Here is a 17,344-nt window from a genome sequence, read left to right on the forward strand (position 1 = left end):
TTTATAAATAAATAAAATATTACAAAAGTTAAAGGCCACAATGCCAATGCCCCTGTATACTTACCGCTTTCTTTCTTGCCTATGTTTCCATTTTTGTGTTACTTCAAGTACATATTCAAATAACCCCTCTGAGAGCCTTGTAAAACGATCATGCTGTATAGAGCCCATGAGACCAAAATTAAACAAAGGCTCTCAGGGGCATGTAGGGATAAATTCCATACTGACTGGGAAATAAAAAAGAAAGTCAACCCCTGACTATGATATGATGATTGCTCTATGAAGGTCCTATGCCTATCTGTAGTTCTCTAGAGGATAGACACTTCCTAAGAATACTTAAAGCCAAGGCTACTCACGTAATGCAGAATGTAAATAATGACTCAGTTTACATTACAACAGCCTTATCTGAATTGTGTGTCAAAAAAAGTCTCTGTTCAAAATGCAATCATTTGCCATTTCCTGAGACTACATAAAAATGAAATCAAAGTAGAATAATGGGGATTGATGTCTGTGTAGAAGTGTTTTGTGGATTTATATTTTTGTGCATTATTAATAATGCACAATATGCCTTTATACACATGATTTCACATCTGCAGACTGATTTATGGCAATTGCTTTTGAAATGAGTTTTTATGATGCGTAGAAGTGGGTTTAATAAGGCATTTTAGATAGGCCACATTTCTGCGTAAAATTCCATCTTGAAAAGATGGAAGCCATCTCTGGCACTCATTCGTGCTTCCTCCCTCCTCACCCTCCCGAGCACATCTTGATCCCACAGGCTCCACAAGACACAGTCAAGCTGGTCTTATTAGTTTATTTTCATTGCAGTTATTGTTCTGCTCACGATGAACCTTCTACAGTTTCTTCACTAGATCTATTCAAAGAAAGTTATATTGTCAATGTTTTTATTTGTTCAAACATCCCCTGATGACATTAGGATAGAGGGTGCTGATAAGTATGCAAGAAAATGAGATAGTGTTTAGGTGTTAAGGTAATGACGTTTATTTTTCTTTTGTTTTGATTTGCTGAAGAAATCATAAATATTATGGGTGAGCCAGAACTCTTTCCTGCTCTACTAAGGAGGCTGACCATTTCTTTTCTGCCCGAGAGCTTTCATGGCTTTGACTCAGTACCGACCGCTGAGTTTTACTTTTTTGTAAAAATCCTCTTTAACTTTTCATTGAACTAAAACTCAGTTAATTATTCGGCTCATTCAATCTAATCACTTAAGTGAACTGTATTTTGAATGATTTCGATGTTTTGGGAGGTGGCTTAATGCGGAGAAACATTGCCTCATGAAATTGAGGTTTAACACTGTCTCCAATCCAGTAACTCATGGGCGAACCAACTGCGCTACATTATGGGGAGTCTCAATTTTTGGGTACCCTCGCTTTGCTCCCACATCTGTGGGCTGGCACATGACAAGAGAAAAAACAAGTAGTAGATTCCAGACTGTCATTTTGGTCATGGCCTCAATCCAGCTCAGAAAGGTGATCTGTACAGAGCTTTTCGCCTTCCTGGGCAGGTGGTAGCCCAACACTAACCGTAGCATAGTCCCACTGCCCCGGTGGAGGACAAATAAAATAGCTGATGAGGTCCAACAGCAGCCACAAATAAAACCATCATAGCAGAGAAGCATCAACTCAGTCACAGGTGAGGATGGCATGCTAGCAGCTGACAAGACACAATTATAGGCTTGAGGGACAGAGAAGAGGGTCAGGCCAAAGAGGCAATATAGGGAATAGAGTCGAGGGGAATACGCAAATGGATGGGGATAAAGTAAGTACAGTTAAAATGGAAGGGCTATTAGAGGACGGAGATATCTGGTATGAAGTGGGGACACAAAAGGGTAGGCAGGAGGACTGGAAGGCATGGATAGTGCTGGAAAAGGAAATAAGGTGTTGATAGACCACAAAAAGCAGACACCACCTCATGAGACTTTGGAAAGCCATTTGGGTTTAAACACACCTGATATGGAAAATAAGAAAAGAATGGAAGAGCAGAGTGTATGTGGACAGTTTTGGCCATCATAAAACCTGCTTATGGTGCCGGTCAAAGAAACTGCTGTCAAACAAAATATGTACATTTTATATATTTGTCAGGTGCTATTTTTTTACATTATTTATTTACATGCTTTAGTTTTTTTAAACACATAAATGGGTTCTTTAAAAATACCTCACATATATTTCAGTGCATATACATACTAAGATTGAGAAAACTTCAACAACGCATCTTGTTATAGTGTATTGTTTTTGTATGGAGAAGGGTTCTTTCCAAGATGGATTTTGCATTCACCAAATAGTGTCTTGCACATATTGAAAATAATGCACTCCATACACTACAGCAAAAGCACTACCTAGAAATTGGAAGAATATATATAGAAAATAGAATGTGGTATGAGAGAAATACTCCTCTGAAGCTGTATCTAATACAATTTTTTTTACAAAACTTCTGACAATAGCTTTGGGACATAGCTGTCTGAAACCGTAAGTAACAATCATTTGCAATGCAATAGGTGTCACATTTATGCGAGTTTAAGCTATTGGCATTGTAAATGACAATGCCTTTTATTTATACTTTAAAAACCAAAATAAAAATAAAAGGCATTTTCATTTACAATGCCAATAGCTCAAACTCGTGTAAATCCGAGAAACATTGCATTGCAAAGGCTTGTTTTCACTTGCTAAGATCGCCCCTAAGCTCCGCCCACACATGCGAGGGAGGGTGCAAAAAGAGGAGGCGAGCGCGGACTGGCTGAGGGGAGGGAGTGGGCAGCAAAGAAGACAAAGCTGCTCCTGGTTCAGCGCAGTGTCCCTGACACGGGCGCCGCATCTATTATGAAAGTTTTAAAAAAAATGAGAGAGAGCACGGCGCACACTTTAGGGACACCACGCTCAGTATTACAGTAAAAACAAAAAATGCAACCGAGTGCGGAGTCCCTTAAGCGGGCGCCGCACTCCATATTAAAGTTTTAAAAAAAAAACAACAAAAATGAGCGTGGTGTCCCTAAAGCTAGCGCCGCGCTCAGCATGCAGATACAAAAAAAAGTATCCACCGTTTTCCCCAGTGTTAATAAATAAAATAGTGGGTGAGCACTATTTTAAAAGTGGCCGCAATTGTCCCCAGTGTCAATAAATAAAATAGTGCTCACCCACTTATAGGGCAGACCGTGTAACAAGCCAAGTAAAAGGTCCAGTTGTTATGGGCGGTAACTAAAGGAGACAAGGCGGTAACAAGGAGGGACTAACAAGCCTTTTTACGAATCTGAAGCCAGCATTTTAGAAGTAAAATGACACAAGCCAATGACAAATATGGGCGGAGGGTGGGCGGGGATTCCTCTACATCCTCTATTACAACATGCCTCAAAGAGCGAGCAGCGAATGTGCGCTGCTGTTAGGCTCGACCAAAAAATTGAAAAAGGAATTTTGGCATGGTCGAAGGGGCAGTAGGAGGCGGTTTCATGGAACAACTGCATTGTCACATGGTGCACCTACCTGTGAAAAGATAAAGAGAGACCAAATGGATGAATCTGGACTATTAGCATTTAGCGCGTATTTGAGGAAGGAAAATATAATACTTTTTTAAGTGATTCAAAGGGGAACATTTTTGGGTTGACTTCATTACCCGAGTTCCTTGGAATTTTGTATGCACCGTTGCTCTGTGTGTGTATAATTTACAGGTATAGCCCTCTCTGTGTCTGCTGGCTCCCTCCAAGGTGTTTCACCTAAATGTGCTAATGCTTTACATGTTAGCACATTAGTACCAGTTTGCTTGTTCCCTTCACTTTATAAAGAACCCTATGGTGGAGTTGATGCAGGCAGAAGGAGAGGTCGAGCACACAGGCACGGTGGTCTTCACCCGCTATTGAATTCCACGACTTTATAACTGTAAGGCGCGACATCTCTCCACTACAAACGAATGCACCAAAATTGGCTTGATACCATTCTAATAGGATCTGTAGTTCCACTGGGTAATTCTGTATATCCCAACATGTGTATTTAACATATAATTTATGCACCAAAGGAAAAGGCTGCACAATGCTTCCAGGTGCACAAGTGGCGCAAAGCCCCAGCTCATGAATAGACTAAATGAAAGTTTGGCAAGGAACCCAATCACGAAGCCATGCTTGCAACAATTGTCGTTATGTTGTGGCTGCATTGATTTCTTTCAGCTTTCTGTCCTTTTTTGTTTGTTAAGGGCCAAAAAAATCTCCCTATGTATTTTCCTTTTGTATTTTTTAATAAGGGCTATTAAGTCAACAAATGGCTGGCATGATCTAATTATCACCAATCGAGGAGAATTACAAGCTCAGAGTAGTCATCTCTTTAAACTCTCCCTGCATCACAGTTTATATTCAGAAACCTGGCAGATGAACCTGCAGCGGCCTTTTGTGTTTGCCCACAGACGTGTACCGAGACTGCTACATAACACAGACACTTTAGACGTGCGTACAAAAGATGGGATTTTCGCTAGCACGTAGGTTATGCGAAGTACATATTAAAAACACTGGAACTGATTAACAATGCACACATGGGATATGTGTGCCGCACCTGACAAAAAGTCGCCTAATGATATGAACTGTGAAAATCGCCAGTAGTTAGTTATAGTTAGGACCTATTTTCCATAGGAAATTCGCAACATTCTATTCCCAATAACTTTGGCGCCGGTTGACGAATCTTTGCGAAATTTTCAAAACTCATGTATAATATATTTATATATATATATATATATATATATATATATATATATATATATATATATATATATATATATATATATATTCACTTAAAAAACCATAGGTTTCACACAGGTTATAGTTAGGTGGATGTTTCACTCGTAAAAAACCAATGAAATTCCCCCGTTATAGTTAGTTCAGATAACTATAACTCGCGCGCCCACAATCCACTGCTCATGACGTCACATATTACATCACTCATGACATGGTCAGTGCCATCACTCATGACATCACTGATGACATCATCCTTGTGATAGAGTGGCGGTCGCGCGAGTTATAGTTATCTGAACTAACTATAACAGGGGAATTTCATTGGTTTTTTACGAGTGAAATATCCACCTAACTATAACCTGTGTGAAACCTATGACTTTTTAAGTGAATTTGCAAGGTTTTTTAAATGCTAATTCCTAACTATAACGTGTGTGAAACCTATGGTTTTTAAGTGAATTTGTATGGTTTTTTAAATGCTAAGTTATGTATTTGTTAATTTTTTTTTTTTTCAAGGTTTTTCACCGTGCGCGCACGTGCGCGCACGGTGCGCGCGTATAGATATTTATATGCTTTTAAATGATATTTTCTCAGGAAATACTGAACAGATTGACACCAGACCTGCAAAAGGCACTTCCCTGACCTGAGGACTACCTCTCTGCCAAATTTCAAGTAATTCTGTTCAGCCGTTCGGGCTGTACCTTCGACTAAAGGTCCTATGGAAAAATGCATGGGGAAAACGCGTTTTGGGAGCCCCCTTTTTTCTCGGCCCCCGCTTGACGAATCACCCCAAGACTTTCAGGGTAGGAGCTGAGCGGAGCGTCCCATTTGTTTTGAAAATTTCGTGAGGATTCGTCAACCGGCGCCAAAGTTATTCAAAATAGAATTTTCAGATTTCCTATGGAAACTCGGTCCTAACTATAACTTTCTACTGGCGACCGCCAGTAGATAATATATATATATATATATATATATATATACATGCAATAAGGGAAGCAGAGAACTCTGGGTAGTTCTCAAGTTTAGGTGGAAAGCAGCTCCTGTATGGAGCATTCTTCTCAACACCAGCAACACTCTAAATGTGCTTGTTATTTTACCAATCCAAAGCTGTAATACTGGCCTGGAGTGGTAAAAGGCTTTGGCCATTTTACAGCTCAGCATGGATAGTACTGTGCTGATCCTATGCTTAAAGACTTTGCTGTAGAAATGGCAAAAGACTTTGTCCCTTTCTATCTCGGCGTGGATGGCACTGTGCTAATCCTATGCTTAAAGACTTTGATAGAATAACAGACATTTGAGGTGAACAAATTTAGAGTGTCACTGGTGTTGAGAGTGCTCTATACAGAAGCTGCTTTCCACCTAAACTTGAGAACTACCCAGAGTTCTCTGCTTTTTTTGCAGAATGTATGCATCACTCTATACCTGAAAGGGTTTTGTTTTGATATATATGAGTGTGTGTGTAAATTAATATATATATATATATATATATATATATATATATATATATATATATATATATATTCACTGAAAAAAACATAGGTTTCACACATGTTATAGTTAGCTGGACATTTCACTCGTACAAAACCATTGAAATTCCCCCGTTATAGTTACTTCAGTTAACTATAACTCGCGCGCCCGCAATCCACTGCTGATAACGTCACATATTACATCACTCATGACATGGTCAGTGACATCACTCATGACATCACTAATGACATCACTGATGACGTCATACATTGAGTATGTGTTTCTGAACAGTTTTAATATGTTTAATATATACAGGGAAAGGCCTGCTGAAGAATAAGTGGGTGTACAAGTGTGTAAATGGATGATTTTTTGTGGTGCGTAACTGACTCTATAAGTGAGTCATTAAATGTATCTTACTGCAGACTAGTGATTAAACTGTTTGAATGTCTGTATGTGTCTGTATGTTGGTGTATAAGTGGCTGCATGGTTTTGTGAATAGCTATATGAGTGTCTATATGAGTTATTGATTGCTTGTCTGAGTATCTGTATGGGTTCCTGAGTGTTTGCGTGGGTAGGGTGTGTGTTACTCTGTGAATAGATGTGTGAGTGGGTGATTCAGTGGGTGCATGGTTTTAAGAGTGCATCTGTGATGAACTGTATGGTTGAGTGAGTATGTATGGGTGTATTAGGGATTGAATGTATATCTCAGTGGTACATTTGTGACTAACTACATATGTGAAAGGCAGTATATATGCGTGTAAGAGTATATAAGTGGGTAGATGTGAGAGTGTGTGATTGTGAGAGTGACTGTATGGATGAGTGTGTGCTTGTATCAATGATTCTATAAGAGCGTAAGAATGTGGTACTATTTTTATGAGTAAGTGAACTTGAGTGTGTATAACCGCATAGGTGAGTAAATGGGAGTGTGATTATTTGCATGACTGACTAGGTGTGAGAGTACCTCTATGGATGATTGGTGGTGTGTGAGTGTCTATATAGGTGTATAAATGCATATGATAGTCTTGTATGGAGTGACTGTAAGTATGAGTGACTGTACAGGTGAATGAGTGGAGGTGTATGTAGACCTAAGAGTTAATAAGTGGGTATGTAGTTATTGGTATTGGAGTATCTATGGTTTTGAGAATGGAACTCTGAAATTTTGAGTCGGTTTATCAAAGGTTATATTAGGGTGTGAGAAGATGCTTTAATTTATCACATGGATGACGTCATCAGTGATGTCATCAGTGATGTCATTTGAGATGTCATCAGTGATGTCATGAGTGATGTTACTGACCATGTCATGAGTGATATAATATGTGACGTCATCAGCAGTGGATTGCGGGCGCGCAAGTTATAGTTAGCTGAACTAACTATAACGGGGGAATTTCAATTTCAATGGTTTTGTACGAGTGAAATGTCCAGCTAACTATAACATGTGTGAAACCTATGGTTTTTTGAGTGAATTTCCAAGGTTTTTTAAATGCTAATTCCTAACTATAACGTGTGTGAAACCTATGGTTTTTTCAGTGAATTTGCAAGGTTTTTTAAATGCTAATTCCTAACTATAACGTGTGTGAAACCTATGGTTTTTTCAGTGAATTTCAAATGTTTTTAAAATGCTAATTCCTAACTATAACGTGTGTGAAACCTATGTTTTTTTTATTGAATTTGTAAGTTTTTTTAAATGTTAATTTATGTATGTATTATTATATTTTTTATATATTTATTTTACAATAAACTACCTATAGATATAGTTATAGATTGACTGTATCCTGTAATATGGAATGGCTCAGCTCTTTTTTTTTAATTTGGATAAAGTTAAACAGCATAGTTAATATCTTCCATAAACTTATAAACAGTTTTTTTTTTTTTTTAGGGTTTTTCAATTTTTTTTTCACCCTTCGGGATTCTTCAGGGACCCCCTGACAAAAGCTAGGGGTCAGGAACTCTCTACCCTGCCCCCTTTTCACGTTCTCCACCTTTCTTTTTCACTGCCACACACAAAATGGCGTCTGACACTTCCTGATTTCGACCGATTCGAATGTTGACTGACATCTAACCACCAATCAGAATTACGCTCGCGCACGGCACCGTGCGCGCACGGTGCGCGCACGGTGCGCGCATATAGATATTTATGTACTTTTAACTGCAATTTTCTCAGGAACTACTCAACAGATTGACACCATATATGCAAAAGGCACATGCCTGACCTGAGGACTACCTCTTTGCCAAATTTCAAGTAATTCTGTTCAGCCGTTCGGGCTGTACCTTCGACTAAAGGTCCTATGGGGAAAACACGTTTTGGGACCCCCCTTTTTTCTCAGCCCTCGCTTGACGAATCACCCCGAGACTTTCAGGGTAGGAGCTGAGCGGAGCGCCCCATTAGTTTTGAAAATTTTGCGAGGATTCGTCAACCGGCGCCAAAGTTATTCAAAATAGAATTTTCAGATTTCCTATGGGAACTCGGTCCTAACTATAACTATCTACTGGCGACCACCAGTAGATAATATATAGTGATAAAGGCCGTAGTTCACTGCCAGAACGCGTCGTGGGCAACACAAGCTTGGAATAAACACTTGAATTATTCAGCATCAGCATTATTTGAGTCCGTTTGATCTGTTTGTGCATCATTTGCACTTGGATTGTGTTTGCGATAGATATATACACACAAATAATGACATTAGAATAGCGGGTGCTGATAATTATTCAAGAAAATGGGATAGTGTTAAGGTAATGACATTTTTTCTCTTTTGTTCTGATTTGTGTATATATGTACTCTGGGTAGATTTCAAGTTTAGGTGGAGAGCAGCTCTTGTATAGAACTCTCTACAACACCAGCAACACTGGCAAAATACTTTGTCCCTTTCTAGCTCGGCGTGTATGGCGTGGATGGCACTTGCTAATCCTATGCTTAAAAACTTTGCTAGAAAAACAGACATTTAGGGAGAGCAAATTCAGAGTGTCGCTGGTGTTGTAGAGTACTCTATACAGGAGCAGCTCTCCAACTGAACTTGAGACTATCCCAGTGTTCTCTGCTTCTTTTCTGCATAATTCATGCAGCATCCTGAAAGTGTATTGTTACGATGTATATATATATATGATTTGGCCATTCACTGAAAATGCCTCCTCTCTTGAAGACCTTGTGTATTGTTATTATTTAATTCATTTGGACATTTAAATAAATAATTACAATCAATTTGTCACCTTTCTACTGACTCTACATAGTTATATCTTCCTTATCCAATCTGCTGTAGCATCATGCCTGTATGAATTCTAGTTTAAAAACACTTGTTAGGGTGCTTTGTGATTAATACATGGTTTTATTTGTGTCAGTAAAGCATTCCGTGGTTCCGTAGTATCAAGTCTGAACTCTAATAAAAATACATTTAAAACAATTTTTTAAAAAATGTTTTTTTAAATCATTCTTGTGTGATTTTTAAAAAGAATCAAAATAAATTTAGGATATGTTATCAGCTAAGGTCTAACTCAAAATGATGCCTAGGATTGACAATGTTAAATAGGTTTAAAAGGGCATATGATGTTCTAAACGGGCTATGGTGAAATCCAATTATTATTAAAGCATGTGTGTTTACTGTGCTGCACAGGAGAATCTCAGTACGTGATAGCAGGGTTTTAGTAGCTATAATACTGTTTAACTTCATTTTTGGTACAAAGATGGAATTTCATGCAATATGTCTAAATCACTAGTTCTGAAATATTAGTGTCAAACCGAAATGAATGTAGATAGTGGTATCCATGTTTTACAGAAAGCATAATAAAAATTAATGTTAACATTATCAACCTTGAGAGTTCTTGTTTTTCACAATATAGCATAGTCAATAAAATGCACATCATGCACACAAATCTTTCACAGAGGAAAGGATTGTAAAGCCTTCTGCAAATGCCAAAGCTCACTCACCTTCCTGCAGGTACATGACAGCTTGCGAATAGTTCTGCAAGGCATGGTGCGTTCTCCCCAGGCTACTGTAGGCTACTGTTTTGGCTACTAAGTCATTGGTTTGAGCTGCAATGCTGAGGTGCTGCTCCTGATAGACCACAGCTCTCTCGTAGGTACCCAGAGACTCATAGGTTAGTCCAAGGTTTCCATAGGCTCGGCCCTGACACGTAGGGTTGTTGGTCTCCTCGGCTATCTGAAGGTCCAGCTGATGGTACTGGAGCGCCGTGTCATACTCGCCCATCTGCTGGTACACTCCTCCCAGGCCACACGCGGCATCGCTCTCAAGGAGCTGGTCTTTCATTTCCCTGGCAATGTTCAGCTGGCGCTCAAGACAAGAAATGGCTTGTTCAAAGTTCCCCAACAAACTGTGTAGGTTTCCCAGTTCTCCGTAAGCCTGGGCTTTGACGGACGCCTCTCCCAGTTCATGGGCCACTACGAGCCGCTTCTCAAAGCACACAAGGGATTGCTGCAAATTCCCCATTGCCCTAGAGCAAAAAGAAAAAGGGTTATATGTTATTACCATTCAGATCTGGAAATGCCAGATACTAATCTACAGAATATATGCTCTGGAGTGGAAAGTGATATGCACTTGAAAGGACTTCAGGAGGGTTGGGGGTGTCAACTATCAACAAATTTGACTGCAGGCAAGAGATAAGAAGAGGAAGGAAGGCGGTGAAGGAGGAAAAAAGAATATCTTAGTTAGAAAAAGCTAAGCTGCCATGGAAAAGGATTGGACCGGCGATAAGGATCATTTGTGTTGCAATTTTGAGTCAAGCTTTATGGTAGGAGAGTGTGAGAAGAAAAAGCTCCTGAAAGAAGGTATTTGAGCTCACAATCTGTTTGTGATTCCGAAGAATCACTGGAATAATTTGGTGAAATCTTTGAGGTGAAAGTTGAAGGTGCTTATGAAGGGTGGATGAGCTACAAACCAGAAAAAAAAATTCAGCCCAGCAAATATTTGGTTTATCATCCAAGACCACCCACAAGGAAAAACATTATGTGAAAGTATGTATATATAAATACAGCAATGTATGCCTAAGGGCAAGGTTAGATAGGAACAAAAAAAATCGGTAGAGAAGAGGGGAGTGAGGATGTGCAGGGGGGTGGGGATACAGTAAACGAGTGAGGAGGAGGTGGGGCTCTCTTTATATTGGTTTGGTGACCAAGAGGTCACACTGCGAGGAGTTGTCACTAGAAAAGGAATGCCTATCACATAAATTGTGCGGCTGACCTGTGTTTTGCTGATGTAAGATACTTTATCTTACTACCAAAAACAATGTATCCAATTCGTTGGCCTCGCACTTGGTCTGGTCTTATTTTGTTTTAACAACAGTGTTGCAAAAAGGGAGCTTAGCTGTGGTTATCTTCATAAACTGAAACACAACTTGCATCTCATCATTTTCCTGATGTATTCTGCTTCATTGTTCAAATTATGTCTTTCTGAAATAATGCAAAATTGCAGACTCTCCACTACTGCTGACCCAAAAACATCTAAATGACGTCGGAAGGGGCAAACGTTGCATTCATTGCTTCTACATGACATAACCCCACAGCACCCCTGCAGAAACCCTTTACTCTTCTAGCCATTTGCTCTGTTCAATTAAGTCCAAGGCAATCACCCAATCCAAGTTCCAGAGCACGAATAATGGAAGAAATACCTTAAAAGTGCACTGTCCTCCACTGTGGAACACCTTCATTCTTCGCCTGAGAGCACACCCTAAAGCAGCCTCATCTAGGAAAATGTCGATAAAAAAGGCTCTTTGCAATGAGACCTTTGACTCTCTTCCACTTTCTTACCAGGATCAAATACCCCTACCTCCTATACTCACACACACCACTAAGGAATATGACTGTGCCAGCCACTCTTGCCAATACCACCTATTCCCAAACGTCATAATTCAACAACCCAGCCCATCAGAAAGGGAGCATGAGAGGTCAGTATGCCCGAGACCCTGTGTTTTCCAAGGCCCCAATCTCCTTAAGCAACATAGATTTTTAATTTCAAGCAAGCCTGCAGTCTTCATTAATGTAAGTACAGTTTGTGTACCAAGCCCACTAGATGGTGTCAGATGCCAATTTTTCTGTCTCCCTTCAGTACTTTTTTTTTTAATATTTAGAAACAGGTATTGCTTTTGCACCCGGCCAAAATGGAAGAAGCATCCAGACGACCTCGCACTAACTTCTAACAATCTGCCTTACATTTGACAAGCTTGGATAAACCCTCACAAAAATAGTGTTAACCTCATCCAGCGAATGTGCACTGTAGATAGACGAAGGTAACACAATAACACACTTGGAACTAACAGCCAAAGTCTACCAGCACTGTACAATGTCTGCAAGGAATGTCAGACCTTTACAAACAAAGCAATTATCATGGCTGTGAGGGAGTCGCTGTCAACATTGTTTTTTTTTACATTTGTTATTTATTTTTTTTGCACGCAATGGTGATTGTTTTTATTGATCTTGAGCTTTTATGCATTGCTCCATCCTCCGCGTGGATAGGTTTCATGCTAAATTAATATGTATATATAAAATATACAAATTAGATGCAGCTGCCGGATGAAAGAGTACAATTTAGTGTTATATCCCCCTCTCTGCATCTTTTCATAAAAACAGCAGATGTCTTCCCTCTAATATAAAACATCAAGTGAGCCTCTCAATTTACCTACTGCTGTGAATAAGGATGTAATGTTGCAATCTTCGCAGGAGTGCGTCGTTGCGCTCCTATCTCGCTTCTGATCCTGTTTCTAGAGAGGTAAACAACCATTTGCTGATTGTTGTGGACTGCAGACACCAGGTGCAGCGCAGGAACAAATCGTACCATTCACCTCATGGGAACCGGGGAGCGCAATGCACCGCGTCTACTGCTAGCTAATCAAAAACCCATAGATATGAAGCTGTTTCTGATTGGGCAAAGCTCACAGAGCTATGGAACATGCTCTTTGTGAAAGGAGCTATTATTCTGTCGCAATAAATCTCAAAACCAGTATTGGATCATACTCTAACCCTACCATTTTTGCAGTAACGAAGATCTACATGTGTTAGGAAAGATCTTGGGAGGAATGTGTATCTCCAAGTTGGCAGATATAGGTGTAGATCTTCTAGAAGAGAGGAGAGGTTCTTGGAAACCTCCAAAGACTGCAGAAGGTCCCTAGAGCTGGGGTTTAGGATGTACTCAGGAGTTTGTCAGGCCAACTGGGATGTAAGATGATTCATAGAAAAGCCAAGGCCATCATCGACCACTGGTGGTCACTCAGAGGCCACAGCATGTTTGTCATCTAGATCGCTTTTCATCCTTGACAACTGGTTTCCGGGGACACAAGGGCAGTCATGATTAGTGGGCTGCAATTTTATCAGTTGGCGTTCCTGTCTGTTGTTGTAGTACCACTGTACTATAGGACCCCAAACTGCGCAACCAGGCGCTACTCTCCAGCACATGACTGTATCAGGTAGTGAGACTGAGAAGTCCAAGCCTTACACAAGGAGGTGAGGTGGGTTAGACACTCACAATGCAGTTCATGCACCAATACCAACTATTTCAATCAATGTCAAGTCAGTGCTTTAAATTCTAAAAGAAAAGTATTTTAACAACAGATGCAAGGGCGTAGCTTCGGGGGGGGGTGGTTGGGATATATTTTCTAAGATTAGTTGGCTACAGGTGATATCAGTCAGGATATTGTGAGATGTCAGTCAGATTTCAACAGGAATGTTTACATACACTCAGACAAAAAAGCGCACACACTGTTTTGAAAATCCTAAAAAATATTGGTTATCTTACAAAATATTTTGCTTTCACTCTTAGTACTCCTACAATCTGCATCCCTCTCCCCTCTGCCCCATAGGCCTCTCTCATGTACTCTGCTTGTGGTATAATGTATTTAAAACATAATATGCCAGCCTGACTGAAAATCTGAAGCTCACACCCCCACACCAATCTTACTGACCAAGCTGCGCCCCGGAACAGAAGAAAAGTATACTATACATGAAGTTAAGACACATAGTGAAAACTAGAAGTCTCAATGACCGTCTGAGCCAGCGCTCTGACACCCAGCACCCCTAGACACGAAGCACTATACTACAGCTAACATTGGAATAGGTAGACGTTTTGCACAGGTTAGAATAATGATACCAATGCATGCATTGCAGTGATGTGGCTTCAGCAGTTGACATGAAGAGCATGATATACATGATAGAAGCCAAAGGAATCCAGGTAAGGCAGACTGCACAGACGTTACAAGGAGGGAGTGGGCGGGGAACCCTTTCCAAGGGGTACAGCTAACCTGACTATAGGTCAATGCTACCGCTCCTATCAGTCTATCACTGCCAGATTAGAGAGGACAGTAGCCACTCTTTGTAAAAGACGGGTGCAATTTGCATGCCTCCTTCAACTCAGAGCCAAGCTCTACGGTCACAATCCATTAAACAGGGGCTCATCAGAGGGCAATCATGATTGACATGTGGACTAAGGAGAACATTTCTGTCCCAACACCATCTCACTGAACTGGTAGGCCTCTGCACCTATTAATGCTGTGCCCAATTAAACCATTAGAGACTCACAGGCTGATCACAGATCCACACATTTCTGCAAAGATCTGAGGAAACATAACACTATATGCCTGTTGGTCATGATAGGGTGATCTCAACATGTGTGATGGTACATATGACAAGGTTACTGTACATGTTGCTGGAGTTCATTCATACCCAGGGCCAGCTTTAGCGCTGATGGCGCCCAGTGCGATAAGGCTTATTGGTGCCCCCAATGACCTCCTTCCTTCATATTCCCTCACTACCACCCTCCAACAGTGCACCTCAAGTCTACAACACCACTTTCTCTCACATTTCTTTTGTTTTATATTGCTATTCAACCAGTGTAAAATGCCAGAGCCCTTTACATCACACACACATTATACAGAGACAATGAATCATACGAGTGTAAATCAGTTAATAGGAATGTTACATAAGACAAAGAGGACCACGAGATTCAGGATTAACAAATAGTTTAAGTGTACTTGATCTCAGGGCTGGACTGGGAACCACAACCGGTCCTGGCAAAGTGCTCGGCCGTGGTGGGTGCCGCCGAGCTCTTTGCCAGGGCCGGTTATCGGGCGATTTTGTTATAGGGCCGATTTTGTAGCTATGCTGCAAAAACGGCCCTGTAACAAAAACGGCCCCCAGGGGCCTAAAACCGGGCCCCACCCATGCGGCGCACCGGGGGATTGCCCGGTGCCCGCAAAACAGGCAGTCCGGCCCTGCTTGATCTGGAGAAGCACAAACTCAGAATTTAAAATGTAACACTGTGGTTGGGAGATGTCTTTTCTTATAAGAATTGAGTTCGACCCTAATGAACCCCTTTTAGCAACATTCGGATATTAAACTATACAGAGAAAAAACATAACGCTCTAGCCTACACATGGGGCCCCTTCAATTATACAATTGTGAGGCTGTAGAGTTTTACGATTTATTATAATATTTGCTGCATTTGCCACATAATCTGCAGATTTTAACAACAACAGAATTCTAGCTCAGAAAGTTACTAAAAAGGCAGCAACATGTGCAGTGGAAGTCCCTTTGCAAAGGTTGAGCAAACACCTTTCTGTTGCTTATTGCTATTTTTGCGTGTTCAACTGGTACTATTGAGGTGCAAACAATGTTCAGACAGTGTTAACAAGTGCAAAAATTACAAACTAATGAAGTAATACAATCATAATATTTGCCATGTAACACTGCATGATTTGCTTTCGCTTGCCAATTTACTCAACCCTACTGCATATTTTGGCCCTCATCTGCCACATAATTCCAGTAGCCCTGCCTTTTTGCAATTTTAATGCAGTTCTTTGATGAGAGTTAATTGCTAACTGGGCTATAACAATGGGATCGAAACCTATAAACTGCAAATAAGAAAAGTATCTCTCTGACAAAAGCAGTAACCCACTGAACCATCTACATGAAATGCACTTTTGTGATCTTCATGGTATAGTTCCTTGCAGCAGGTATATTAACCCTCTGAGCTCATTTATGATGAGTCAAAACCTCCACTAGACAAAACTCCAATCTATCTCCAGCAGGTCCATTAATCACCAGAGTGATCTTGACATTTGTATTGTTGCCTGTAGATTGCTGAAGGCAAGGAACTTTGCAGCAAGTGGTTTTAAATTCAAAATATATTTGAAAACCCGGTGCCACCAGTGGTCAGCGTCCTTGCACAGTGGCACCGGTCCAGCGCCCGGCTCTGTTCATACCTACCAGTGGCAATTGAATACAAACGATTGAAACTGTTGAGTGTTATTTAATTAATACATTTGAAATGGATGCATTAAAGCAAGCAGGGGATGCTAGGATACTGGGGGGAGGAGGTTGAATCAAGTTTGTAAGTTAATAGTGAAACTGGGTAGGTTGCAACATGCTTGCAGGTCCAACTAGATGTCTTTAGTGCAATCAGAGTAAAAATAAGGAATCAAGGGTGGTATAAATGACAACAACATGCTATGACGAATGAAATATTTTCCAGAAAAGAAATGAGTAAAGGAAGAGGAATATAGATAGAGTTTTCATTGCAAAATGTATTATCAGTTTTTGATGAGAGATTATAAAGCTAACAAAACAAGTCGTCCATTGCATTGCCCTTAGATTTGTTTAAGTGGTGGTAGACAGTGATGTCATGCCTACAACCCTGCAACTATCTTATCTTACAGTGCCATCCCATATTAATTATATCCTTATTATACTGGTCTATGCTATGTCACATTATTTAACATTACAACTTCGAGAGCATTTAAAACAATGGAAAGTCGATGTTTTAAAATTGGTCACAGTACAATGTTTAGTCCAAGGATGGCCAACATAGTTGAAGGAGAACCAGATCCAAGCCACATTTTCAGGATAGTCACAGATTATATAGAAATGGGTTTGTTGAATTTAAACGTAATTTTATTTTTAGGCCCATCATTCCATCATTCCAGTCATCTACCTTGTTTATAGGCCTGAGTTGCGGCAGGAACCCTTTAAAGAGGCAGAGAGCCTTCACCAAAGGGTATAGCCAGAGGAAGAATGGTTACAATTCTGTTAGAATATTCCACCCACTAAGGGTAGAAATTCCTACATTAAACAGATAGAAGCAGAACACAAACACTGAAAAGCTGAAACAGAAGGTCTATATCAGCCATCATTGGCCCTCTGCCTCTCCAATTGCCTTCCATGGA

General features: G+C 40.3%; 1 protein-coding gene across 3 annotated transcripts in view; it reads right to left on the minus strand.

Moving 5' to 3' along the window:
• TTC28 (tetratricopeptide repeat domain 28) overlaps nucleotides 1-17,344 on the minus strand; it is a 1,841,724-nt gene that overhangs the window by 288,360 nt on the left and 1,536,020 nt on the right. For all 3 annotated transcript variants that reach the window (XM_085636419.1, XM_085636418.1, XM_085636420.1), the window contains one exon: nucleotides 10,107-10,630. In XM_085636419.1, the coding sequence (XP_085492545.1) occupies nucleotides 10,107-10,630 (524 nt within the window). The remainder of the gene's footprint in view (nucleotides 1-10,106; nucleotides 10,631-17,344) is intronic.

The sequence above is a fragment of the Triturus cristatus genome, chromosome 11, assembly GCF_964204655.1.
Source record: "Triturus cristatus chromosome 11, aTriCri1.1, whole genome shotgun sequence".
In the NCBI taxonomy this organism is placed as follows: Eukaryota; Metazoa; Chordata; class Amphibia; order Caudata; family Salamandridae; genus Triturus; species Triturus cristatus.